Source organism: Filicampus tigris, chromosome 2, assembly GCF_054856515.1.
Source record: "Filicampus tigris isolate MCC_2025a chromosome 2, RoL_Ftig_1.0, whole genome shotgun sequence".
NCBI lineage: Eukaryota > Metazoa > Chordata > Actinopteri > Syngnathiformes > Syngnathidae > Filicampus > Filicampus tigris.
In genome coordinates, this window is record NC_141218.1 from 30,782,611 (window position 1) to 30,810,447 (window position 27,837).

The 27,837-nt window shown below is 39.7% G+C and overlaps 1 protein-coding gene across 2 annotated transcripts in view; it reads right to left on the bottom strand.

Annotated features, from left to right (window-relative positions):
• The window catches only part of il1rapl2 (interleukin 1 receptor accessory protein-like 2), a 370,997-nt gene that overhangs the window by 304,316 nt on the left and 38,844 nt on the right, over nt 1-27,837 (bottom strand). For both annotated transcript variants that reach the window (XM_086023480.1, XM_086023479.1), the window contains exon 2: nt 928-1,039. In XM_086023480.1, the coding sequence (XP_085879606.1) occupies nt 928-1,018 (91 nt within the window). In that variant the 5' untranslated portion in view covers nt 1,019-1,039. The remainder of the gene's footprint in view (nt 1-927; nt 1,040-27,837) is intronic.

Below are 27,837 nucleotides of genomic sequence, written 5' to 3' on the forward strand. Positions count from 1 at the left end.
TTAAAAAAAAAAAAAAGGCATTTCCCAGCCGCATTCAAGCAACCAGATAAAGCTTAAATAACAAAAATGCTTATTACACTTCAATCACAGACCGGCTGTTTGAAGTGTTACTGTTGCAAGTGTCTGCATTGGTCCTTTCCTCAAAAGATGACAAAATATTTATGTTGCACCTCCCTGAAAAGAAAATATTTCAGTCATTGATGTTTGATTTCAAATGTAATTAAATCTGTTCCTGTTTAAAGGAAATGTGCATTTTGTTTCTTCACTGTGCTTTATGGTGTACACTTACACCTCTAGCATGTACTCATTTGTGTGGCTTCATTGTTATAAGCAGCACCCTGATGTGTCCCGTGATCCAAACACGTGTGACATCTGAGCTCAATTGTCTCGTTATCAGAGCATATAAAGTGTTATTGAATATACACAGTATTGATCATGCGGTCAAGTTAAGCAATTCCACCATTATTATCAGCAGGTCATAACAAATGAATCCTAAATATTAATATCAGCTGCTCATTGATGAACACATTTTCCTAACATCAGCCTCCCTGACAGCAACAGTGCCACAGGTCTAGTGTCGAGCTTTAAGCTTTGCTAGAGAGAGCGAGAGCCAGAGTAGAAAAAGTGGAAATTGTTCATTAAAAAAAAAAAAAAAAAAAAAGTATGTCTGACTCAAACAGCCCTATTGCCATGGTTTCAATTCAAGTGACATCTGAAACAGTAAGAGTGGAGAGAAGTGAGAGAGGCAAGTGTATTACAGATATGGAGGTAATTAGAGTGACCAGAAATAGGATGATAAAGAGAAAGAGAAAAATGAGAAGACTGGCATGTGTTTGCAATGACAGAATAAAGTGAAGCAAAACATCTGGGCCAACTGATGTTACAGAGAATCCGGTGATAAAAACCAATAGAAAGCCTCCATCCTACCAGAGTTCCTCTTGGAGATGTACTTCATATCATCGCTGGCTCCTGAGGTAAGGAGGTCAAGGATGAGGAGAAGAAAGAGTGAAGTCTTCATTGCTCTCCTCTACAATGGGACCTTAAGAACAAACCGGACAGAAAAATGTTGTTACACATAATATGCCATGCATCATTCTGTCAGTCATCCAACCGCAAAAACAAGAAATTAACAATACAAAAATGCTAGCAGTTTCAATGAAGACAGGCTTGCCCTTTTGACCATGGCCACCGGGCACAGCCCAGTAGATTTCATTTAAAAAATGTTTTATTCAGTATTTCTGCGTTTACCAGTATTGCAGTATGAATGCCCTACCTACCTGAATCTTTTGAGTTTGAAACGTTGAAACATTAATTGAGCCAATAATTTGGGGGGTATTCAGGGACAACATTGAACAAATGTCGAAAAAAAAATAGAATATCGGGTTTAATAAAGGTTTAATTGTACTTAATGATAATGAGCGGAATGTCCTGCCTTAATCAAAACTCCTCACAACAGGTTTGGGAACATTAGCTCAGTCAATCATTTCTCACCCTCGATAAAACCAATTGATATATGATTAAGAAAGCCCGATTATTTACTTTTACAACATGTCACTTGAAAGGATTATGCATTGGTGGAATGAGCAACAGCTAAACATATGGATTGTTATGGACAACTCCATACACAGAAACATGCAATGCAAGAATAGAGTTTGTTTGGTTCACATTAATACAGAAACAGACACTCTTTCTGGCCAGCTCGAGAGATCATAGGACGGCATATCCAGAAAAAGTCAATCACTTTATTGGTGTTGTATATCAAACAATGCCATATTTTGTTTGTTTTCATATGCAGTGAGTGTAAAAATAGAGTAAGGTTTTAGAGGGTAAACCAAAAGAGAAAGACACACATTATATGTGCGTTTGTTGACGTTTGCATTGTTTGACTATATTTCATTTTGTTTCATGTTACATCTTGTTTCCTTAGGTCTCTTGTTCACTTCTTGTCAACTCATTAGTTTTTCAGATGGAAAACATCCAGGAAGCCGACCCTCAAGGAATAGGATTGAAGACCTCTGCTTTGGTGCAAAAGTGAAGCGGGTGACAGGGAAGACGGGTGTGGTGCGACATGAATCAGAAGAGGAACAGAAACACCTGACATTGTTCTATTTGCACAACATGATAACGTATGAAGTCATACTGAAAAAACATTTTACTACATGTCAATGTTAAAGCAATGCATGGTGTATTGAAAAATATTATTTAAAAAATACGCAATACCTGTATATGTGTTTATTTATTTATGAATATATTCATCAACCATAGAAAATATACATACATGACAGAAACAACCTGAATATGATTGTGAAATCATTGCATACATGGGAAGAGGTGCAACTATACACTGGACTTGGAAGACGAGCTTAATTTCAAGCCAAAGTGCAATCGCACACATATCTGCCTCGCCCAATTGTTGCGTGAGTTGTGCAAATTCGAACCAACGAGACACAATCGCGTGACAGCTCTGTAGCCAAAGCCAATCAGAGTCCAGCATCCTATTCGGCGAATGGAAGACGGGCTGAACGTGTGTGGGCAACATGAGACCCAAGAAGGACGAGTGAAGGAGTTGGTTTATCTTCTACGTATATTTGCATTACTTGATTACAGCTGTGGGTTGTAATTTATGTGCATCAAGTTCGACAATGCACTGCGTCCAATCAAGGACTAAAGGTGATACGAATTCACTGATTGTCTGATTGACTTTTTCCTCTGTGAGCTGCCGCAGAAAGAAAGTGCACCAGTTTTTCATGATGTCTGTAATTCAAAATATGCCAATGAAGAAAAAAGTGTGGAAGACTTTTTGCAACCCCGTCTTCTAGGACACCTTAGGTGTGTACAGGTGAAACCTTGAAAAAAAACAATGAATTTGATTTATTTAATTTTGCCTTAAACCGATATTAAGTTAACAGATCCAATCTATAAACATGAGAATGAAATAAAATGTATCAAAAGGTTAAAGGTTTACTACGACTTATTATTATTATTATTATTATTATTATTATTATTATTAGTAGTATTATTTGCCATGTGGGCTTGGACGCAAACCGAGACAGGCATGGATGCTGCGTCCTGATAGCTGTTGTACACTGCTCATTGAGTAGTTTGTTTCTGTGGTCATATTTTTTTTTAAATGATTTTAAATGTTATTTTATGAATAGAAAAATTCCAAAGAGAAAATGTGTGTTTCCATTTGTAGGTAAAAATAGTCAGAAACCATCCATGCGCAAGTGCCTGCCTCCAAGGACCATATTTTCCTCAAAAGCCGACAGTTTCCTTGCCTACATAAATCACTGCTACGGGAGAGAGAGAGAGAGAAAAAGTGAAATTTAAAAATTGAACATTTACAAATTAATATAGGCTATATGAAGCCAGTACTGTGTAACAGGACCAATAATAGACATGGCCTGGGGGGACAGTCTTTGCAGGGAAAAAAATTAGGCTTTCTGTAATTAATGTTGACTTTATTTGCAACTTTTCCTCTTTGTTTTAATGTTAAACCATTCAATAAATGCACTTTATTCATTACTCTCTTTCGTCCAACTGAAATGCAGTTGAATGAAACTTAAGTGCCTTTTGTCATTTTTGATGTTTTGGGTGTCAAGGTCAGCATCTGGTTTAATTCTGTATTTATCTGCAGAATTACAACAAAAAAAAACGTGTTGCAGTTGGTGGTCTGATGAAGTCTTTCAGCAGTGAACGGCCTCATCTGCACATAGCTGTGACGTCCTCGTGAGAAGGTGCCAATTCTGCAGCATACAAACCATTTAGTTGCATTGAAAATACTGTAAATTAGTCTACATAAGATAGAGAGCCAAAATTAAACATGTCATTATTTAATTAATTTTATTTAGCCAAATGTATCTATGGTTGCTGTGTCTGTGTGCGTGCATGTGCATGCGTCTGTGAGCCTATACTATTTTATTGATATAAGTTGTATAACGGCTATCATCAATGTTAATAATAATAATAATTATTATTATTATTCTAATAATTAGGAGTGTAACGGTACATGTGGGTGTATTAATACGTTTCGGTATGGCATGTTTGGTTCGGTCCACTTGCGTTCGGTTCAGTCCATTTATTAGCGCGAGCTTACGCACGGACGCTAGTATTGACTGTTGCTCGCAGGAGAGGAGGGTGGCGGAACAAAGAGAGAGCCAGAAAAGAGCCAGAGCTCGAAAGTCCCCGTGTACACTGCAGTCCCTGCGGAACATTATTCTGGCTTTCCTGTTCCCCATCGCCGATGGGGAAAGGTGGGTGGATAAGTCAGAAAGTTGTGTGCCGACACTGCAACATGAAATCGATGTTCAGCTCGCACGTCTAACATGCACGACGTCATCTGACTGTGAATGTTTCTTAGACGAGGAAGCAAGCAAGTCTTTTTAGCCCAAAACGTCAAACTTAAATAGCAAGATTTATCATATTGTAGCATCTTCCAGGAACACGCCGTCAGACGTAGTTTAATTATCACATTTTTATTCATCCAAGTACAACTGCTCGCGCTCTTCTTTCTTCGCTGCTCCACTCGCTTGCCGTACGATGCATTCATGAACCTCGGAAACATCACAACTCAGCCACATACAAATCTGACCACAACACAGATAACCCAATTTGTTACAATATGCTGTTGAACATTCAAAGATTTCAATGCCTAAAAAGTGTAAATAATTTCAGAAAGACTTTAAAGTTACTCTATTTCATTATAAAAAGAGTTTTAATACAGTTAGCAATAATTATAACTGTTATTGTATGTATTTTTTTCATCACAAAAAGTCTACAGTATATCTGTATTGTATTGACAACTTGTGTGTGTCATAGGCTGTTGCTGTTTAAAGATTTCAGTGTCTTAATAATTTACAAAATTAAGAGATCTTTATTGTTAGTGTATTTTTTATTCTGATGTAATTTCTTAGAATATCACCCCGAATGGTTCGCTTTTATTTATTTTTTTGAAAAAAAAATACAGTTTACTTGACATCTTTTCAAAATAGAAATATATATTTTTTTAAATCTGTTTTTTGTACCGAAAATATACCAACCGAAGTTTCCCAAAAAAACGAACCGAACCGAAATGTGATTTAGCGTACCATTACACCCCTAATATTAATAAATTCCGTTGACTTTACACAGTGTTATACAGTGAGTAGGTGTGTGTACGTGCTTGTGTATGAATGTGCGCATGTGTGTGTGTGTCTGAGAGAAAAAGTGCAGCCTAAAAGATATCATACAGCCAAATCGATACACAGTAATGTGAACGACAACTTTATTTTCTTTTTATTTTTTGGGGGGTGGGTGCAACATCATTAACTATTATGAACCTTCTACGTGTGGTGGCATTTTTACTTTTATATATATTAGAAAGGTTTTGGATGAATACAGATACATAAATACATTAAAAAAAGTTTCAAAATCATTTGAATGTGATATAGATTTAAAGAGAAAGTCAACCCTAATATTGTCTTAACAATATGTTCTATGCACCTCCACTTGTCTAAACACGGCATTCTGATTAATGTTACATTTGTGGAATATGAGTTAAGATTCACATGTTTTATCACTTTCGGTCGAGTAAAAATTACATCACAGTTGCTCAGGACTCAGATAACAACCAATCACGGCTCAACTGTTTTCTGAAGCTGAGCAATGATTGGTCATTGCCTGAGCCCTGATGTAATTTTCAGTTGACAGAAAGCGACAAAATGGCCGCCCCCTGAGTTGGACAAAAACGGGTGGATTTTACAATTTAACTCATATTCCACAAACACAATATCAATCAGCCGTGTTTAGACAAGTGGGGCTGCATAGGAAATTTTGGGGTTGACTTCCACTTTAATAATAAGAATATAGCTGCTGTCATTTGCCATGCAAACTTCTTGGTGTAAAACATGGAAATTGAAGAATATCAATCGTGATTCCCAACCAACCGTGAGAAATTATCAAATTCAACTCAAAACTGGACAACAAATAATACACCAATAACACAGTATCTAGTCACTAGTTACATTTAATCCATACAAAACTAACCTGTTTGTTCACCTGTTGCCATTTATACATCAGAATAAATCAGGGCATGCTTTTGAAGTGTATACCTCTTTTCAATTCCTGCAAGTATATCAGCTTTGTGTTCAACTAAACAGGCCCAGATCAATTTCACACTGAATAAGTAAATGTGTGAATAATTTTTTTCATTCTTTCCGTATACACTACTTTTTGTGACAATTTGTTTGGCTGTGGGCTGTGAAATTTTTCGAATGCAGAACATGTGCCTTGGCTCAATAAAGCTTTGGAAACACTGCTGTAGTGACATCATCACAGCAGCATATCACCAGTGACTAACAGAGTCCAATTAGTTCTGGCTGAGCAAAGGTCAAAGCCATAGCACACAAACAACAACACATGGGCTGTGTTTGGGCTTACACTGAAGCGAGAAAAGCACTGTGCAAGGCATGCAAATGAAGAATAAATGACAGCATGTGTTATTGGATGCAGTGGCGTGCAAAGAGGGGTGCTGATGGGGCAGGGCCCTGGGCATCCAACTTAGTAGGGCCATCCAAAGGGGTAAATGTGCACTGTGCATAAGCCCACAGTGAAGAAAGATCACTAGTGGACATGCGTTATTGTCAGCAACTAACACGCCCCAACAACCGTCCTAATTTTCCATCGGCGATTGACCGTCCGAACCCCCTAACCCCAAAGCAGATCAGATCAGTTTCCGACGGGCATCGCCACCGGAGTCGGCCCCGGGCAGCAACAATGCTTCACATATCACTGACTGGATGATCATGTACTGACCATGCCAGATGATCCTCAAGGACAAACAGTCCCTCCTCAATGAAAGTATTTACTATGGGTGTCCAGCCAAAACCTGCTATGTCCAGAGTTGGTCAATTTAACAATATTTCACAAATCAATTATATTGGTCAGTCCCCGTGCATCTGTTGTTTTTACAAATTATTGACCAATCAAAAGTGTTTAAAATGACTTCCTCTCTTTGGCTAGGTTCACACCACAGGCAAATGCGACCCAGATCAGATTTTTTTGCCCACATGCGAGCTATATCTGACTTTTTTATGACTGAATGGCTCAATTACAATTTTTCCAATCCGAGCTGGTTTGCTTTCATTTGTGGTCCTACAACGGACAAGTATCTGACTTTCGGCAATGCGACCGCGGTCTGAACGCCCAGGTTGCACATAACCGACATTGAAATCATCCGGAGCCCAAATCCGGAGCGGGTGGAGAGAGAGTGCTGGCAGCAGAGGGATCAAATCTGCAGAGTTGTTTTGAGTAACAGTATTGACTTTATATTTCACTTTAATTTAATCCAACTTGAAACATGCAGCATAAAATGGACATTTATGGTGATAGGAGTAATTCAGCCACGGTTCAGATTGATTCATTTTTTTACGCACAGTTATGACGTGACATCGTTAGTGAAGTCTCCATGAAATCAGAGAGAAAAGCCTCATCTCATAATTATCCCCAACTACTGTATTTCTACCTCCTACCAAATTGCTTCACTGTAGAAATGCCCCAACAAGCCGGGCCACATTTACTTCTGTAAACAGTACATCATGAGTGATGTACTTCTGCGCATGCAGGTTACTTTGGCGACGCATGTGTTCATACAGCAGACAAGACAGAGACCGCATTTATAATGTAATATGAACGCTTACACAAAAAAATCTGATTATTTAAAAACAATCTGAATTGAGCATTGAGACCCGCACTGTGAACTTAGCCTTTGACAAAGCAATGTTTTTTTTTTTGTTTCCTGAAAAGTGATGGTTTTGGATACCAGCGATTTCAGCCCAAGAGCAACGCTTGCACCTGTATATCACAATAGTATTTTGTATTCTGATAAGCTGTTGCTCATCAATGCAAGACATATTTTTGTGTGAACAAAACAATGATTTGCTCTATCCAAATGGCACCCGAGCGGTAGTTGTAAGGAGGAAAAACTCTTTTTGGGGAGGCCAGGGAGCAGGGCATTACAATAATCTAAACGACAGGAAATAAAAGCATGCATCAGCACTTCCGTGTTAGCCTGAGAGAGAGACGGGCGGACTCTGGCGATATTCTTAAGGTGATAGAAACCTATCTTAGTTACATTTTTAATATGAGGAATAAAACTGAGCTCAGAGTCAAAAATGACGCCCAGGTTCTTTACACATTGTGAGGGTTTAAAATCTAGTAGTTTTGGTAAAAGTTTCTCTCTCTGACCTTCAGGGCCGATAACTAAAACCTCTGTTTTGTCCTGATTGAGCTGTAGGAAATTCTCTGCCATCCATGACTTTATATCTAAAATACAATTTAAAAGGGTATCACTAGGTCCTGTGTCATCAGGATACATGCTAATGTAGAGCTGCGTGTCATCAGCGTAGCTGTGGAAGCTGATGCCATGTCTTCTGATGACGTCCCCAAGGGGACGCATATAAAGATTAAAAAGTATTGGGCCTAAAATTGATTGAACCTTGGAAAACCCCACATTTAATTTCATGGGTTTTGGAGGAACAAGTATCCATACTTACAAAGAAATATCGGTCTGTGAGATATGAATAAAACCAGTTAAAAGCAGTACCATAGATGTCCACCAGGTTTTTAAATCTGTTTAATAAAATTTGGTTATCTACTGTATCAAAAGCAGCGCTTAGGTCCAGTAGCTGTCCAAGACTGAGTTTTTTCACATCTGAAAAAGATCTTTTATCATTTAAAATCCTTAAGAGGGCTGTCTCTGTACTCTGGTTCATCCTAAAACCCAATTGATATTTCTGTAAAATATTGTTTGTATTGAAAAAATGATTTAATTAGTGAAAAAACATTTTTTCTAAAATCTTACTTAAAAACGGTAAGTTGGATACAGGTCTATAATTATTAAAAACACTGGAGTCTGAATTGCTCTTCTTCAGCCATTTTAAAGGCTGCGGGGAAGACACCCGTCTGAATAGAGAAATTGGCTATATTTAAAATCTGTTCCTCAAAAAATCCATAAAATGTCTTTAAAAGAGATGTGGGAATTGGATCCAAAAGGCAGGTTGTTGGGTTTACCTGGGAGAAAACTCGAACAAGTGTCCTTGCATCAAGAAGGGCAAAACTTTCAAGTGTTTCCTCAGGTAAAAATGACTGTCCAGGTTTATTTAAACTTGTGTTTTGAAAAAAGACTGGATCTTATGTCATTGATTTTACTTCTGAAGTGGTCTGCAAAGTCCTCACAGAGAGCGAATGTTGGTCTCTGTGGCGACTTATTAAAATTGGAGCTGGTTAGAAGATCTAGGGTGGAGAAGAGAAATCTGTGGTTGCTTTTACTGTGATAACTGTGATGAGGTTTGAGAAATAAGAAGTTCTTGCCTGTTTGACTGTTTTATTGTACGATTTGAGTTGTTCACGTAATATTTCATAGTGCACTGTTTACTATTTCTCTATCTCCTCTCCTCACTCCTGCATTTTCTTTTTGATGCGTTGATTGCATCATTTCTACACGGGGATACAGTCTTTATTTTTATAGTTTTGGTTAAAAGTGGAGCTGCTAAATCTAATGATGTCTTTAGATTCCTGTTAAAATAATCAACAATAAACTCACATGGTGCAGGTAAAATATCTGTGGGAGTGCTCTTTAAAATCTCGATAAAATTTGTTGCCACCTCAGAAGATAGGTTGAGTTTCTCAACTGTTCTCATCTGGGCTGCCTGATGATTAAAAGTGGCAATGTTACACACATACACAGAAGTGGTCCGACACAGGCAGGTCAACAACAGAGGACAAACCAACGGACATGTACGACGTAGGTTACGACCAGATCCAAGGTGTGACCTCTGTTGTGAGTCGGCTGTGAAACATGCTGTTTGAAATACAGCAGTTTAAAAGATTTTAAAATTCTCTGGACAGTGGACAGAATGACTTAGTATGACTCATCATTGGAGCATGAGGCCATGGATCAACTGAACACTGTCATCCCATCGCTCAAATAGCAACGCTCCCAGCGTGTCTAATTAACGACTCTCTCACGCACTGCTTCTTATCCCAACATACTTTACAACACCTCCTTTGGCATTCAAGTGGTGAGTTGAGCACCATTTGGATAAGGCCTGGCTTTTGATTTTTCCTTAGTAACAATAAGGCGGCTTTTCAGTACTGTTAAATAAATGTTTCGTCAAACTGGAAGTGGAAGCAGACCTTAGATTATGTCTTTTTGCATCCTTATTAGTCAAATGAAAATGTGAGGAAAGTTCTGTAGTTGGCACATTCTACATGACGATCTAACAGGCCAAACAAAAAAATGTATTTCATGTTTTATGCTCAGCTCATTTGTTGGCAACTGAAAGTAGTTTTCCAATAGTTTTAATCTTATTTTTAAGGGCGACAAGACAATCTACTATAATATGTTTTCACTGCCATGCTATATGAAGAGCCAGGTTGAATATTACTCACCTGTCAACGGCTTAATCAAATGTGCTTATAATACTCAGCGTTGTCATTGTCTGGTCTTAGACAAACGTCTTACAATCTGAAAGTGCACCCTGCTGAAACAAACAAGTTCATATCTGAATTTGACACTGCTGATGTTAAAAAAAAAAAATCTGTAGTAACGCTAGAGAACCTTATCGCATTTTTAAGAGGTCCAATGGAATGAAGGATGCAATTGTCCCTTGTTTATAGCGGGGGTTATATTCCAAGAAACGTGGGCCGAAAACTGATGTAAAAGACCATAATTACTGTATTTATGTTATTATTTATAGAAATTTCTTTCAGCGAAGTGTGCATAATACCAATGTAAATATGCATGTGGGATACAGGTAGTATTTTTGCCCACTTGGGGTCACCATCCTCACGTTCTACACTGTAGTGGTGTTTGGTCGCAGTTTGTAGTCGGAAACGCTAACGGAAGCCTGTTTAAAATCATAGGTGGAACGACCCATAGATTGGTACTATTTTTTATGGCCGGACAAAATGGCAAAAAGACGGGCGGCTGAAGTGTACCCCGGCTGTAGGCGGAAGGCGATAAACGGACCGCAATGTTTTTGTAAAATGCCCAACTCTGCATCCACGCCATAGCGAGCCTATCTTGAATACATGATACGTGATTCCTTTGTGGCATTTTCACAGTAATTTCTGTTTTACGGAAAAAATGACACAGTGTGTATATAGACAAATATATATATGTCACACATACATAAGTCGGTATGTCCGGCCCACAACTCGCCAGAAATACACAAGATGTGAAATAAAAAATCATGGCGAACCTCAGAGGTACAACGCAATGGCTCACTTTTGGAACACGGAGAAAACATCTTTGGCACTTGATTACCACACTCTAAAAACAGTTGGGTTAAAAATAACACAATTTGGTCAAAAATTGATCAATTCACTTGGGTCAATATGACCCAACTTTCTGGGTTGTTTATACAGAAAACAACCCAAAGAATGGGTAGGTTTGTACAAAACAACCCATACTCTAAAATTGGACTATTTTGTATAAAACAACGCAAGAAAGTGGGTCAAATTGACCCAATTATTCATTCATTCATTATCCATACCGCTTCTCCTCACAAGGGTCGCGGGGCGTGCTGGAGCCTATCCCAGCTGTCTTTGGGCAGTAGGCGGGGGACACCCTGAATTGGTTGCCAGCCAATCGCAGGGCACACAGAGACAGACATTCGCACTCACAATCACACCTAGGGGCAATTTAGACAGTCCAATCAACTTACCATGCATGTTTTTGGAATGTGGGAGGAAACCGGAGTACCCGGAGGAAACCCACGCAGGCACGGGGAGAACATGCAAACTCCACACAGGGAGGCCGGAGCCGGGATCGAACCCACGACCTCTGAACTGTGAGGCGGACGTGCTAACCAGTCGACCACCGTGCCGCTTGACCCAATTAGTGGATTGTTATTTTTAACCCAACTGTTTTTAGAGAGCAACAAGCCTCAGTGGTGAGTGCCGACAGATATGTTTTTTACATGAATAATTCTGTGTTCCGCTATTCAATTACTAGTTAGTTGACATTGTGATTCAGTGTGGCACAGGGCTATTGAACAAGAAGCAAGATGAGGGAGTTGTTTAATTACACTGCTGATTTGTGGCTCGGCATGCATACTACATTTTTCATCGGTTTAGCAGCTCTGCATTGGCTCTTCATGATCTAATAATGTTTTGTAAAAATGTGGAACTTTTAAAATGCAATGAAAATGTTTTTCAACTTTTATCTATTTTTATTAACATTCATCCATACACTGTCCACACTCCATAACACTTTTTCTTCTTGTCATACAGGTCCACTCATAACTAAACACAGACCTCTGCATCTTGTCCTTGTTTCCTCCGCTACCACCCATCCATCTCTCAGTCACACACACAAACACGCACACACACACACACACAAACGCGCACGCACGCACTCACACGCACACGCACGCACAGAGCAAGAGTCAGAGTGAGAAATAGTGCAGGCCAGAGCAAATACTATTAGAGCATTGCAATCCTCATATCTTTCATCCTCTCAGTTGCTTTGCTTCCTGTCTGTCTGTCTCAGATAATAACATGCCAACACCCAAGCATGGCTGAGATCTAATGGGTCAAAATGTGTGTAATACAATACAATAGCATACGATTTTAGTTGTATAGCGCATTTCACAACAGCTACAGCTGTAACAAAGCACTTTACATACAACAACAATATAGCCATAATACAACAAGTGAATTCAATAAATTAACACAAAACACTGTACACGATAGACATCGGAAAACAGCCGAATATTTTTCCAGTCCCATGACGAAACAAAAGCCAGAGAATAGAATGTGTCTTCAAACGGGTCTTAAAAATGGACAGAGACTTGCCTAACATCCAATTCCAAAGGGAAGGCCCAGCAACAGAAAAGGCTCGATCCCCCATAGCCCTGCACCCGTGCCCACTGGCGGGCCATGGGTGCTATGCCGCACACCAAGATGCTGGTGCATCTTGTGAGGCACAGATCTCTAAAAACAAACATATATTTTAAATTGAATTTCTATTTTATGTTCTCATAGTAGCTATTTTTCTGTGGTGAAATAATAATATCGAGTTGTTTATCACTAAGACATTAAAAATATAAAGAAACAATGGTGTGATTTTGTTTGACCGATGGCCTGTCTTATCTGCAACAGCCTATCACAGCCTTACTGAAAATAAAGACTCTGCAAGACCACTCAACATCTGAACAGCCATCAGGTGACGAATGCATGTCCATGATGAAACTTTTAGTGAAACAATCAGTTGTCAAAGTATCAAAATGAAGGCAACCTTTACGCACAGAGAGATACTACACGATCGAGACCATGTGTGGGGGTCTCAAATATATACTGTATAGTGTTGCCTCCTGGGTGGAAAACTATGGAACTGAATGCTATCATGAAAAAAAATGTTTGAATTTCTTGTAATTTGATTTATTTAAGATGGTGAGGCAGGGAGTATTTCCCCACACTGGTGTTGGCATGAACATTTATTAGTGTTAATCTAAACACTCAACAGTGTCATTATCACTCTAATGTCAACACTACATTTTGTTGCTGTTACACACTATCGGATATTGAACATTTAACACTTTGGTAAATGTTACTTAAACACCAGGGGTCTCACTTATCAACGCTGCGTACGCACTAAACGAGGGCTCAACGATGCGTATGCCACATTATGTGACATATCAACAAAAAGAAAACGGAAAAATTGCGCAAGTGTACAGCGGACGGACTTGTCAACACTGCGTGCGCACAAGACTATAGAGGACTGAAAGTGCCAAAATTAAATAAATACACCATTAAATGTTTAATTCAAAATATAATTAATTAATTCGATGTCCCATTCATTCATTAAATGTAGAATTAAATCAATCAAATGAATAAATGCACCATTAAATAATTAAATAAATGTGTCATTAATTAATTAAATGTTTCATTTATTGATTAAATGTGGAATTAAATAAATCAATGTCTTATTAAATGTGTCATTAATTAACCCATTAAGGACGGGAGTGCGATTCTGCCACTAGAGCCGGGAGCGCCGTTGCGTCTTTCTACCTTTAAAGCCGGGAGAGCGGATACGTCCATGTCTTTTTTTTAATCCACTTCTCCGTCTCTTAGCCAATTTAATGCATCAGAATATACACGTGACGGTGTCGCGAGACCGTGGAGGATGTCGTGTAATTTTTTCGAGCCGCAGGCTAAAGGCGGACGCCGGGAGCTCTGATAAGTAATGGCAGTGATATAGAGACGACGCGCACCACCAGTGTAACCAGTCGAACGTGATATATGGTTTGTAGACAATGACGATACAGACGTCTTTGTAACAGAATAGAGGATGGTAATTACCACTTGATTTTTTAAAATTGAAATAGTGATTCTCTTGCACTGACACATTATTTTTACATCTTTGATTGAAACAGTAAATAATAATAAATTCTGCCTGTCCAAGCTCTTTAATTCTTTTGGAATTATGTTTCTGTCTGCTACAGGGGCTGAGATATTACCATATTTTCCGGATAAGTCGCCCGGAGTACAAGTCGCGCCAGCCATAAAATGCATAATATCCATCCATTATCCATACCGCTTATCCTCACAAGCGTCGCGGGGCGTGCTAGAGCCTATCCCAGCTGTCTTCGGGCAGTAGGCAGGGGACACCCTGAATTGGTTGCCAGCCAATCGCAGGGCACACAGAGACAAACATCCACACTCACAATCACACCCAGGGGCAATTTAGAGAGTCCAATCAACTTACCATACATGTTTTTGGAATGTAGGAGAAAACCGGAGTACCCGGAGAAAACCCACGCAGGCACGGGGAGAACATGCAAACTCCACACAGGAAAGCCGGGGCCGGGATCGAACCCACGACCTCTGAACTGTGACGCGGACGTGCTAACCAGTCGCTCTCCGTGCTGTCTGAATGGACAGTATTTGGCTAATTACTGCCGCCTAGAGAGGCTTGGCATGCGTTTTGAAAACTCACTTCCGCGGTGTAGCTGTGTTTTTAACAAACGAGAATGTGTATTCCAACACGGGGTGGGGCAAAAATATTCGATTGTTTAAAAAAAGCCTGGCTACATGTAGACAAGGCCTGGCCACAAAACAATATTCCCTTCCTTGTTTCCATCCCACTGAAAAGCATTGTGGTCATGATTCATCTTTCACAAAGCGTTGGCCAGCAGTAGTGTGGATGCATAACATTTTCTCTGTGTTAGAATCAACACCACATGTCGTGAATTAACACCAGCGTATTTCCAGTGTAAAAGTATCATGGGAGAGTTGAAAAGTTTATTACAATGTGTAGATTCATAACAACCGGATTGATTTTGAATCAGGCACTTAAGCAAACTTGTGTGAACTCACGCAAGCACACGCACACGCACACAGACATATGCAAGCCCAGATAGCAAGCTATTCTGGTCTCAAATAGACCAATGCTAAGCCATTAGGGTGCATCAGCCACACATCCAATATTAAAGACAGCCTCAAGCTCTTTTCTGTCACACTATCTTTTCTCTCCCAAACTGCATGAGTCATGCTGTTTTGGTTACTGAGGCAGTCTGTGTTTTACATGGAAGCATAAGCCGCCTTGTCATCATTATGAAAAATGTGATATCTGTCCTTTTAATCTCCTCATCAGGATGTGTAATTAGTTTGAATCTGGATTTATGTGCTGTACTCCAATTTAGGATAGCTATAAATTGTGTATTACACTGAGGCTGAGCAATGTCTAATATCAATAGCTTGTACTTCCCTTTTGCTCTCTTGACACATGCTTCAGTGTATTTGTGTGCATACCATGATTTATACTCTCAGGATTGTCACTTTATGTTTTTGACATTGCCAGTCTTGTAATACAGTGTTCAATCTCATGTGTGACAATGTAAAGGTTTCAGTGATCTTTCTCGGTTTAGGTCTCTGGCAAGTACTGTCCATCTCTCACCAAGTGGATTTGAGCGGGACAGTAACAAAAATCTAACTCTACAACAACAACAAAAAAAACATGGCCTACAGTTTAACTAACACAGACATTAATGTAATACAGCGCCATAATATTAATTATACCTACAAATTGTAATGGGATCCAATAGAGCTGTAGTCTCTCTGCTTTTAGAAATAATATAATGTTCAGTTTTTAATGTAGTGTCTGTCAGTCAAATATTATTTTAACATCATATTAAATGTATTCATATGGTGTTTTTTATTTGCCTTTTTTGATAATCACATTATAAACTGCATTGTTTTTTGAGTACCTGTGTTTGTTCGCACGGATGATACACCGGGGTTGCTTGGAGTGGACTGCATTAACTATATATGGAAGCACATTGCCAGTAATGCTAATACCCTGCCAAGTCCCTTTGCGGCTCCTGTACAGGCAATATGCACCAAAGAGCAATAAACAAGCAATAAACTCAATAAGCAATGAACAATAAACTCAAAGAAGAAAAGGAGGAGGAGAAAGCTTGCGTTCGGTCAAACCGCGGCAAGTGTTTATGAAGGTAGCAAAAGTTAACTTTTGCCAGACATTTGCAAACAGTTTTCTTGTCGCTACAAAATTTTGAACACGTTCAAATAGAATACAGTGTTTGGACTAGGCCACATAGAACATATTATTGTCAAGAAAATTTTTGAGTTAAAGGACACTTGGGTGAGCTTAACAGTGGCATTTATATAATAGGTTTGCATGTAAAAACGACATTAGTACTAAAATGCCCACCTCAAAAGACTCTGTAGTGTAGGGCTTTATTTGTGATTAGGTTTACGACAAATTTCACCGCCCCAAAAAGGGGCGTGGCTTATGTTATGTTTTCGCTCTCAGCGGTCTACGTCACGCGAGGAAGGCATGCTTGGTAATATTGCTGGCTTTGTCAGTTCTGTTGTCTAAAACGGTGACCGATCGCCACCAAAATGCAAATGCACATTACTACTCTTGTCCACTTCAAACTGTGAAAGTATAAAAGTGTTCTGCACAATAGTTTGGATTTATTGACATCAAACGTGATCTCATCATGATCACCTCCACAAAATAAAAAATACCGTGGCGATTGCTCCTCCACTTTCACAAGCTGAAGCGGACAGGAGCATGAATGCGCACACGAACCCCGACTGGTTATATTTCGGACATTTACCGACGCTAAACTTGTGTCTCAGGAGGGAGAGAGACAGTGGCTTGCAGCAGCAGCAGGCAGATTGGAGCCCCCCGCTTCCCTCCCCGGTTAAAGGTAGGATTGGGTCGGTTAATAGCAACAACTAGCTTCAGGCCGTTAAACCAAAAGCGTTAGCACAACAACATTAGCTCCTTACTGTCCGCCCAGCGTGTGGAGGTGAAGATGAGCCTGTGTCTTCATGTCGCCTCACAAGCAGTCATGCGCATATCCCTGCTTCCCTGCTTGATTGCTTGCAGCCGCCACATTCTGCCCAAGTGAAGAGGCGTGAGAGTGACGAAAGCCCTCATCGAACAGCGAACAAAAATTTCTAGCAAGTCTGACTGCACAGCCGAGTATGGAATGCATTGGAACGTGCCATTTCGGCTGTTACCTTCCAAATTGGACGGCGCGTTGTAAGTCAAAAATCTGGGGCAATGCCTCATCCAAATAAATGTGCATGTCTCATTTCCACTTCAGTCTCTGTAAATATCCTGACTGGTGTTTAATGTCTCGCTTGTCCTAACCGTGATCAGCAAAGAAGCAGTGTTTTTTTTTTTCAAGCAAAGAAGCAGTGTCCGCTCGTCCCAGCCTAAATCTATGTAGCTCTGCTGACTTCCACATTTCCTCATTCTCATATAAATCAGCCACGCAGAGGTTAATCCTTTTAATATGTTGAAGTGGGCATTAGTAGAGATGTCCACATAAATGTTGCTGCCAATTGATCGCTGTTTTTGGACGTTATAAGCAATGAAAGTACAATTATTTCCAATGGAGAGTAGACAACTCTTTTCATTTTTCTGATCAAAAAATATATAAAATGAACTTGTTAGTGAAAACGTGGCCATCCCAACCCCACCGTCCCTTTAATTCCCCCTTTTAAAAAACGGCAAATGCATACATCAATGCATTAATTTTGTCATTCTGTTCAGAAAATGTGCATTAAGTTAAAACTACAAAGTTCAAACATAACAAAAGTACCAAAAACAAACAACAATGACTTTATTGTCCAGTGGCCATGAGTGAATATCTCATTTCCATTACTTCCCTTTAAAGTGGAAGTAAACCCAAACATATTTTTTTCAAGAATATGTTCTCAGCAGGCCCACTAGTTGAAATACGGCATTCTGATTAATTTAGCGTTTGAGGAATATAAGTTAAGCAGCAAAATGCACTCGTTTTTGCCCATCTCTGGGGGTGGCCTTTTTGTCTTCTGTCGACTGAAAATGACATCACAACTGCACACAACGACCAATCACAGCTGACCTGTTTTCTGAATCTGAGCCGTCTGAGTCGCTTTAAGGATGCAAAGGCAACAGGCATGATTATGGAACAGATTTTTGCTGATAAAATCCCTACATGAAAATGCAACCCGACAAGGCATAAAATCTGTGACCATCCCATCTGCATCGCCTAATTTAAAAGACACGGTGTATACTTTAAAACCTGTCCAATTATGCACACCTCCTCCAGTGAGAGTATGTTGATTTAGTCCAACAAAGGACTTTGGCAAAGTGACTACAGGACATACAATCTGTGTGTTTATTAGTCAGTAAATTGGTTAGGATTATACCATGAAACAGCAAGACATCAGGATCAAGCTTTATTCCTCAAGGTCAAAATTAAATCTCTTGGGTACATAGAGTACTGGGGCAAAGTCTCCACAATTTTATTGGCTGTTTTAGCAATGCCATACTGACTTAATATTACTTGAAGGTCACTCAGGAGGCCACATATAGTACCTCCAAAATGCACATACACTGTTAAGAAAAGTGAAAAACAATAATAGTGCCCTAGTCAGCCTATTGAAAAATTGTTAGGTTTACTTCTAAGGTTAGCCTGAAACGTATTGTACATTGTATGAAGTTTAATATGTACAGATTTGTATCTTTTCTCTGTTATTATTATGTTCTTTTCTTTGTTTGTTTTTTATTGTGTTGTTTGTATGGACCTGCGTCTGCAAATACAGAACAAAGAAAAAAAAGACAACATAGACCAGCAAGGTTTTCTTGTGATGTTGCTGCAGTGCAGCACAAAAACACAACAAAAAATGCTGGTCTATTCTGTTTTTGTTTTGTTTTGTTTTTTGTTTTTTCAGGATTTGCCTCAATATTTACATTTTTTTCCGGACTAGAAGCCACTAATTTTTTCCTAGGTTTTGAACCATGTGGGTTATATAAAAGGTTATAAAATGACTTTCTTCCACCACTAGGGGGCTCTAACAGGGATTAGAAAACTAAGAAAAAAAATCAAAGCAAAGAAGCATACGCTATTTTCCTTTAGCAGAGAGAACATGGATACAACTACACTGATGACAAATTACAAACTGGCTTGTGATTTCAAACACAGGAGAAATTAAGATAAATAAGTAATGGTTATTTTCGTTCCATTTTAATCAGCAAAGTTGCTGCCATGTTAAAAGGCACTGTTAGGAAAGGATATGTTCAGGTACATACATGTACATTTACAGTTCAAACTTGTTCTGTAAATATCAAAATTTTCAACACAGATAGGTGCAGTTTATAACCCGGCATGGCTTGTACATCGTTTTTTCATTCTTTTTTTTTTTAATAGAGTGGATGCGGCTTTTTTAAAAGTGTGGCTTATAGCCCAGAAAATATGGTATTAATTAACGGGCTACTTCCTGCTTTATGGAGGTTTAACAACAGAGTGGAGGTGGCTGACTGTGAGGTGGGTGGCACTGAAAGACTTCACTGGTAAAATACTGTGTGTAAAATATAAAATGGGTGTAACTGTGCTGGTACCTGTATCCAAAATGACACCTTCTTTGTCTCATGCAAGCAGTCGTCAACAAAATAATTTTGGGAGGATTTTTTACCATAATAATGCAAAATTTTGCTGTCCTAGTTTAATGGTCAATATGTCAAAATGAATGCTATGGAAAAAATGCAGCTCCCTGAGATGGATTTTCCTGCTTAATTCATATCCCACACATGCAATATTAATCAGGATACCATGTTTAGACTAGTGGTGGTGCAAATACAAATTATTGTAAATATTTTTTTTTACTTGACTTCATTTTTAATTGGCCTTTGTATACATAAATGTTATGTTTGGTAAAAAAGCGCTCTAAATTGGTCGACAAATGTTTTTTTTTCATGCAAACCCATAACTCACCAACTTGCTTTGGGAAAGTGCCTGTTTGATAATGACCAAAAATGGATTTGTCTGAATAGCAATATTGCCCGAGGTCTTGCTCTGTGCTTGGCAAAACACGATTATGCTTGGCGCCGATTAAGTCTAATGCAAGCCAAGGACATATTTCACACATCATCACCCGATGCACAGTGGGCACATTTGGCACCAAACTGTAATATGTATGCCAATTTCTGACCCCACCATCATCGTTAGACCAAACAGTGTTTCCACTATCTGCAGATCAACATATCAACTGAAGCATATTAGCATTCGCTTACCAACTGAAAAGACCACAGGTGGGTATGATCTTATTCTGTTGAGCCCGCTGACTGAATATTCGACCTCTGCATGCTAAGCTGCCCTTTTGACCGCCACTGTCAAGATAGTTTATCCATATACTGAGTGAGTCTTACAACTCTCTGCGACATTGCTCATCAAGCTGACACACTGTGCCCTGGAGACTGTAATTGCTTATGACTCAAATATCTCACAATTCAAGGCATTACCACACAAATGTTACAGCTATTTCTAAGAAGCACAAAGAATTGTTTCTGACACCTAGGATCACACACAGGCACACACACATCACCCGAACACACGCACATACTGCATCCACAGAACAGCTGGTAAACAGACTGTGAAAGAGGAAGAGAGGGAAGGAGGGGTTTAGCTCATTTGCCATGTGGTCGTTTTGGGTGATTTCACAAACTCCAAGGTTGTGTGTAAAGCTGCAAGACAAATGAGTAGATATTTAAGAGACATATTTGAACGGGTAAGATTATAGAGTCGATTGGGCAGTCAGGCTATGCATGTGCAGTAAAGCATTAATTATATAACATGAAAAACACAACACTATCACAGCAGTATATTTCAAGTGTCAATATAGAATATTTGGTCTTTATGTACTGTAGATGAATTGTTAAATGTAATAGTGTTTTCTTTTTCAACTGACAAAAAAAAAAAAATCCAACCCTGTTTGTATTGTATTATGTTATTTATATTTTATATCAAAGCTTGTTAACAATTTACCACGTTATGATAGACAAACTAATTATTTTGCCAAAATAAACCCATATTGTCATTTATACCATTTCATAACCTTCACTGGAGTAGTGCAAAAATACACAAATGGTTTAAATGAGTCACTTAGATTTTTGGGAGAAGAAAAACAAAACTTTTGGTTTACATCTGGCAGTGCAACCCCAAATGCAACATCAACACCTGTCATCATTTAAGTTCAGGTCAATTTTAACACTCTATATTCACAGACGGGCATACACTGCAAATCGGCCAGTGTGAAAATTTCGGGGACTGTGTTAAACACAGAATGTCGCTGTTGCATTAACACCACTCAGTACTAAAATAGTGTGTGTAGTCTAGGATGGAACACTGCTAAGTTGTTAAAATGGGGTGTCCCCTGCATTCGACCTTGACCTATGGAAGCCCAAAAGAGTCAAAATTAAGGGGACACTTGGGTGATCTTAACATTGGCACTTATATAAGGTTTATAATAAGTAATAATCTGCTCACTTCCACATTTCCTCATTCTCATATAAATCAGGCACGGAGAGGTTATTCCATTTGATATGTTGAAGTGGGCATTAGCAGAGATGTCCACATAAATTTTGGTGCAAATTGATTGCCGTTTTTGGACGTTATAAGGGATGAAAGTACAATGATTTCCAATCGAGAGTTTGGAATCGGTTACTCCTGAGACTCCGGCCGAACAGGGATAGAATGCTAGGGGGCGCGGCCATTCAGACTTCTCTCGCGCAGCCATTCTGTCCGTGGCCCAGCCAATCACATAACTGGCGCCGCCTCATGTGACTTGATTGACAGCCCAAGTTTGGTTGCTGTAACACACTATTGGATGTTGAACATTTAACACTTTCATAAATTATACTTTAACACCGGGTAGCGAGGATCCATATAGACACTTTGCCAGTGTTAAAATTAACACCTTGTTGTGTTTAACACCAGATTTGCAGTGTATGAACAGGTACATCTTGATTTTCATGCCAATGCAAGCCTTGATGCGCCTATTTGGGGATTTGGCAGATCGCTCTGCGCCATAGAGGGTGTTCTGGCACACCAAGGCCATTTTCCTTTGACATGCGCCCAACTGACAATTTGTCTGGGTCCACACCCCAGGCAAATGTGACCCAGACCTGATTTTTTGGCCCGTATGTGACCTCTATCAGATTTTTTTTTAGGACAGTATGAACGGCAATTCCGATTTTCACAAATCCGTCCTGGGTCACTTTAATATGTGGTACTGGATCGGATATGCATCGGATGTTTTGCAATGCGACCACAGTCTGAATGGACAGGTTGCATATATCCGACATTGACGTCATCGTTTTTACCCTTTTACGACCCCTCCTTGAGATGGCAAGGAGGAGGGGTCTAACATAGGTGTGAGAGTTGGAAGGGGTAAATGAAAAGTGCACTAATGACAAAACCTGGCCAGTGAAACACCACACTAAACTAAACTACAACAACAAAGAAAGTGGGTGCTCACCCCGAATACCAACTGCCCTAGTGCACACGAATGAATAATGGTTGGCAGTGGATGGTCAAATTGATGGCGAAAACGTATGGTTACTGTGGCTACGCAAAAGGATAAATGAAGGCTATGGCGAAGAAGGTGCACTAAAAAGACAGTGGTTACAAACACAAAATACAAGGGACTGACTCCGTCACCCACAGCCAGCCCCGAATACCAGCAACCCAGTCCCTCTTAAACTGTTTGCTGGTGAACACACTTGAAAATAGTTGACTAATTTGGTTACCCTCACCTGCACTGATTGGGTGGCTGTACCAGTGACCAAGGCCACCAATCAGGGCAGGGCAGGGGAGAGCACCCACGCACACAATTTAAACGGCCACAACACAACGTGGGCCGTGGCCCAAAAATCCGAATCCAGCATTAAGACCTGTGAACTTGCCTTTATTGGCTGAAAGTCAACTAAACTTTACCCCTGCACAAACCACATCTAAGCCGCTTATATTTGAATGTGATTTTTGTGAATTTGATCAGGGCACAGGCAGACTTCGTGAATGTCATTTTATTTTATTCATAAATATAACAGGCGTAAATCAAACCCTCTGAATAATTGTAGAAATTAATTCATTTAACATATTATATCATCTTTATCATATTTTCTAAATCAGGGCCCATTTGCTTCACCTGGCTGAGCACATCTATAGGTCACACACGGACACAAACAATTGTTGCGGAAGGCGGTCACCAAGTGCACTCTTCACAAATCTTGGCCAACTTTACATCATCCGTCCAAGAAAGTCTGCTTGCAGTTATATACATACTTTGAACGCTTTGACCTCATGCATGGACTTTAGGAAATCAGTTTCTTCGGCCATGTCAATGACTGCGCCTCTCGATTTTAAAGTGAATAAGAGGAGCCACTTTGGTTGGCAGTAAATCAAGTAGGCTTTGTTCACGCCCTCAATGGTGCAAAACAGCTGTTTTTAAATGCGCAAAGCTGCATGCGTCTGCTAAAATACCAACATTTGTCGAGCCCGCTTCCATGCAAAGTTCGACAGCTCGCCTTGCTAGAATTGCGCTGGGCACGAAAATAGAGCCCTGAATGTTATAATACTGAACACAAGTCCCCTATGGCAACCCTGTTATGGTGCAATAGGGACACTAAATAATAAATCAGTATACATATTTACAAATTTGGTGCTGTGTAGAAGCAGAGCATAGGTGCACAGGGATTTTAAAGGAGGTCTTTTAGTCTTTCACGGTAGGAATACGCGGCAACATGACACTGACAAACACATCAACATTTATGGATGCATGCACAGAGAAGTACACAGCATGAGGTGTGTGCTAATGAATGCAGTACCACCTGTTCAGTAAATCATGTAATTGCTCTCAGCAGATTCCCATTTCCTCACTTTTACACGGTTACAGCACCATTTAACAGGTAAGAGAGGCTGCTGCCGTGAGACATCCTTACCCTCACACCTTCACTAATTCAACATTTAACAGCATCTCTTGTGATGAGAGCACCAGTTGCTTTCATGTGAGGAAAAAGCTAAGCTGGTTAAAAGGATGAAGGGAAAAGGTAGCTTTTAAAAGGGAAATGAAAGGATGAGGGGATGGTGTAGGGCAAAGAAGTGCACATCGAAGTGTGCAGTGCAGAAAAATACATTCAATCAACAGATCAAGAGATTCTGATGTATTGCAGAAGTTAAATTATTTACTCGAGTGGTATCCTGAATATCCATAATATTTTAATAATAAAGTCTCTATCTATCTATCTATCTATCCATCCATCCATCCATCCATCCATCCATCCATCCATCCATCCATCCATCCATATGTGTGACATCAATTGGAGGTGGGGGATTTGAGTTAACCCGACTCGCTGAACTTGCGACTTGACTTGGACATGGCATTTAGGAGACTTGACTTGACTTTGACTTGAACTCCATTCACTCTATTTTCATGCCCAGAGCAAGTCTAGAACAAAGTGTGGTCTGACTGTGAGCATGGTTGGAGCTTTCTTTTTCTTTGGTGGTTTTGCAGCGCAGTTCAAAATGGCTGTTAGCGCCGTTGTGGGCATGAACTCAGCCAACTTGCTTGCCGACCAATGGAAGCGGCTCCTCACATTGTCTTTAAAGTCAGCACGCTAGAGATGCACAGTCTTTGGCGTTACAGAAACAGAAATAGACTAGCTGGAGTAGTTGCAGAAGAATGAAGTGTGCAAAGCACGTTTACAAAGAAGTGCAGGCAGACCTCCACTGGTGGATAACGTAAAGTTGGCCAGGGCAATCACCAATCACTGCTGTGGAAACCGCCTTCCAACCCGATAGTTGATTTCCATGTGAAAACCCTCTGAACCCGACGTAGGTATGTCGCCTTCACCCAATAATAATAATAATAATAATAATAATCATGATGATGATGATAATGTGTTTGATTAATTTATTTTGACAATAATTCAAGGGTTCAATGCACGGTGTTGTCATACTTATGATGAATGAAATACGATGACACCCACCACAGATATCAAATTAGCCTTTACAGATTTCTAGCTAAAGGACAGCGGTTTACAGAGTGTTACAGAGTGTTACACTTCATAGCATAATTGTCTATTAATGATGATTTTAAAAAATCAGAGGTGCCAAATCTAGATTCAGAAAGTAAAACCCTGCCACAGTTTGGCTTTAGCCACAGGTGCTTCTACTCAACCAGCAGGTAAACGAACTCCCTCTGAAAAAAGGTATTTGTTGTGATTAATTTTGTTTTGCTCTTTATTATTATTATTACTTATTAGTTGTTAGTTGTTGTTAGTGGTTAGTTGTTAGTGGATGCGCTCTAGAGTGGTTTAGATCCTATTTGGCTGGCAGGACTTTTTCTGTTAAGGCCTAGATAGACCAAACCGACTTTGGAGGTCTTGAAGTGTCGTGGCGTCTGATTGGTGTAGTGGCCACCGTCGTAGTGTCATAACCCGTCAGTAAGCATCTGGGGGGCGTTTACCCATGTTGAATCAGCGTCGCCAGTCGTGACATTTGGTCACTCTGATTGGCTCTTAGCTAGCAAATCAGTGCTCGGAGCACCAACGGGAAGTGACAAATGCGGATAAACAGTGAGCACGCCTTTACTGCCTTGATTTTACAAGTATAAGAGCGAGGTTTGACAATGTAAGTATTTCACATTACCATGTCAAGAACGGGAGGTTTTACTTTGTGTAGGAGTTCATCGTGAGCGAAGAATAGAGCTGAATGCATTGTTTACATTTTTATAATCCGCCCCCGGCGGTTTTTCAAACAACAAAAAATAGTGACTACTGTTGCCGATGGTATGGAAGGGTATTACATCTTGTGCATGCGCAGAAGGTACTTTAATGGTCAGCGTCACTGTCTGTCGTTGTGGTGTATTTCTACAGCATGACGCTCCGCCAGCCGGCCGAACGCCACAGAAACACTCATCCATGCCTTTGTTATATCTTGGCTAGATTACTGTAATGCATTTTATTTTGGAGTCAGCCAGTCCTGTCTCAAACGTTTCCAGTTGGTCCAAAATGCTGCTGCTCGCCTACTAACTGGAGCTCGGAAGATGGAGCACATAACACCAATTCTGGCCTCCCTTCGCTGGCTCCCAGTGCATTTTAGGGTTCAATTTAAGATTCTCCTATTTGCCTATAAATCATTAAAAGGCCTCGCCCCGGCGTACCTTCTCTGAGCTCCTCTACTCCTACGCACCTTCCCGCAGCCTCAGGTCTGCGGACCAGGCGCTGCTCGAGGTGCCGAGGACCAAGAGGAGCCTCAGAGGGGATCGAGCCTTTGGAATGACCTCCCATTGGATGTTAGGCAAGCCCCCTCTCTGTCCACTTTTAAAACACGGTGAAAGACACATTTCTATTCTCTGGCTTTTGATCCGACCAGAAATGTTCATCTCTTTTCTGGTGTCTATTGTATGTAGTGTTTTATGTTAATTCCTTGATTCCATTTTGTTGTATTATGGCTATTTTGTTGTTTGTATGTAAAGTGCTTTGTTACAGCTCTAGCTGTTATGAAATGCCCTATATAAATAAAATTGTATTGTATTGGATAATAACAGCGTGCAGTCCACTGAGCAGAGAAAACAAAATGAATGAATGATGAATGAATGAAATTGAATTCATTCGAACACCCTATCCTCATATAGAGACCCATATACAAATATTTTCAGTACATATACAACGTACATACAGAAGGCTGTGGCTGGCCGAAAGTCTTAGGCCGCAGCTAATAGCTTATAAATGCTCTAACCCCACTCACAATCTTAACGAAAAAATCCAGGCTTTTACTGATATTAGATAATGGCAGCCTTTCTTTGAATTTGTTTCAAGCTGCAAAAATCAAATGACATGAAGTAACAGTTAACAGAGAGGCTGTTTTACTGAACAAATGTGCTGTGTTATTTCAGTGGAGTACTTTGAGTAATGCTTACATTTATAAACCCACCTTAATTTAAATGGGTACTGAATTTGTTTATGCAGTTCAACATTTTATAAGGCCAAAACATAGATATGATCTATTTTGAATATTAATTTGACTAATAACGGTTGCTAGATTTCCTTGATGTAGATGTATTAAGTGCGTACGCCAATATGTTAGACACATTTGGCACTTCACTTCTTGTTAGCAACAACCTCAGAATCTAGTGATGTGTGAGCTGGCCCTAAGGCAGTCACACTGCTCAAATTTGGCAAAAACCAAACACAAGAAGCACTTGCGATATGCCAGTTATGTAAGCCTATTTCAACACTAAAAACATTATTTTCTACTGTATTAAGTGGGTGTTCATGAACAAGTTTCAATGTATAAATTGCAGTTGCTACTGAGTTAGTAGATGGAAGCTGGATGCACAGAAAGCCAAAATGGATGCATCTTCATCACTGGCAGCACAGTTGAACGCTGGTGTCAGTTCTAACCTTTCTTTACGGTTTACAAGTGATCATTGTAATTTTATGGATTTCCTTATAGTACAGTGACCGTGTCATTTGTATCGATTGTTCCTTAA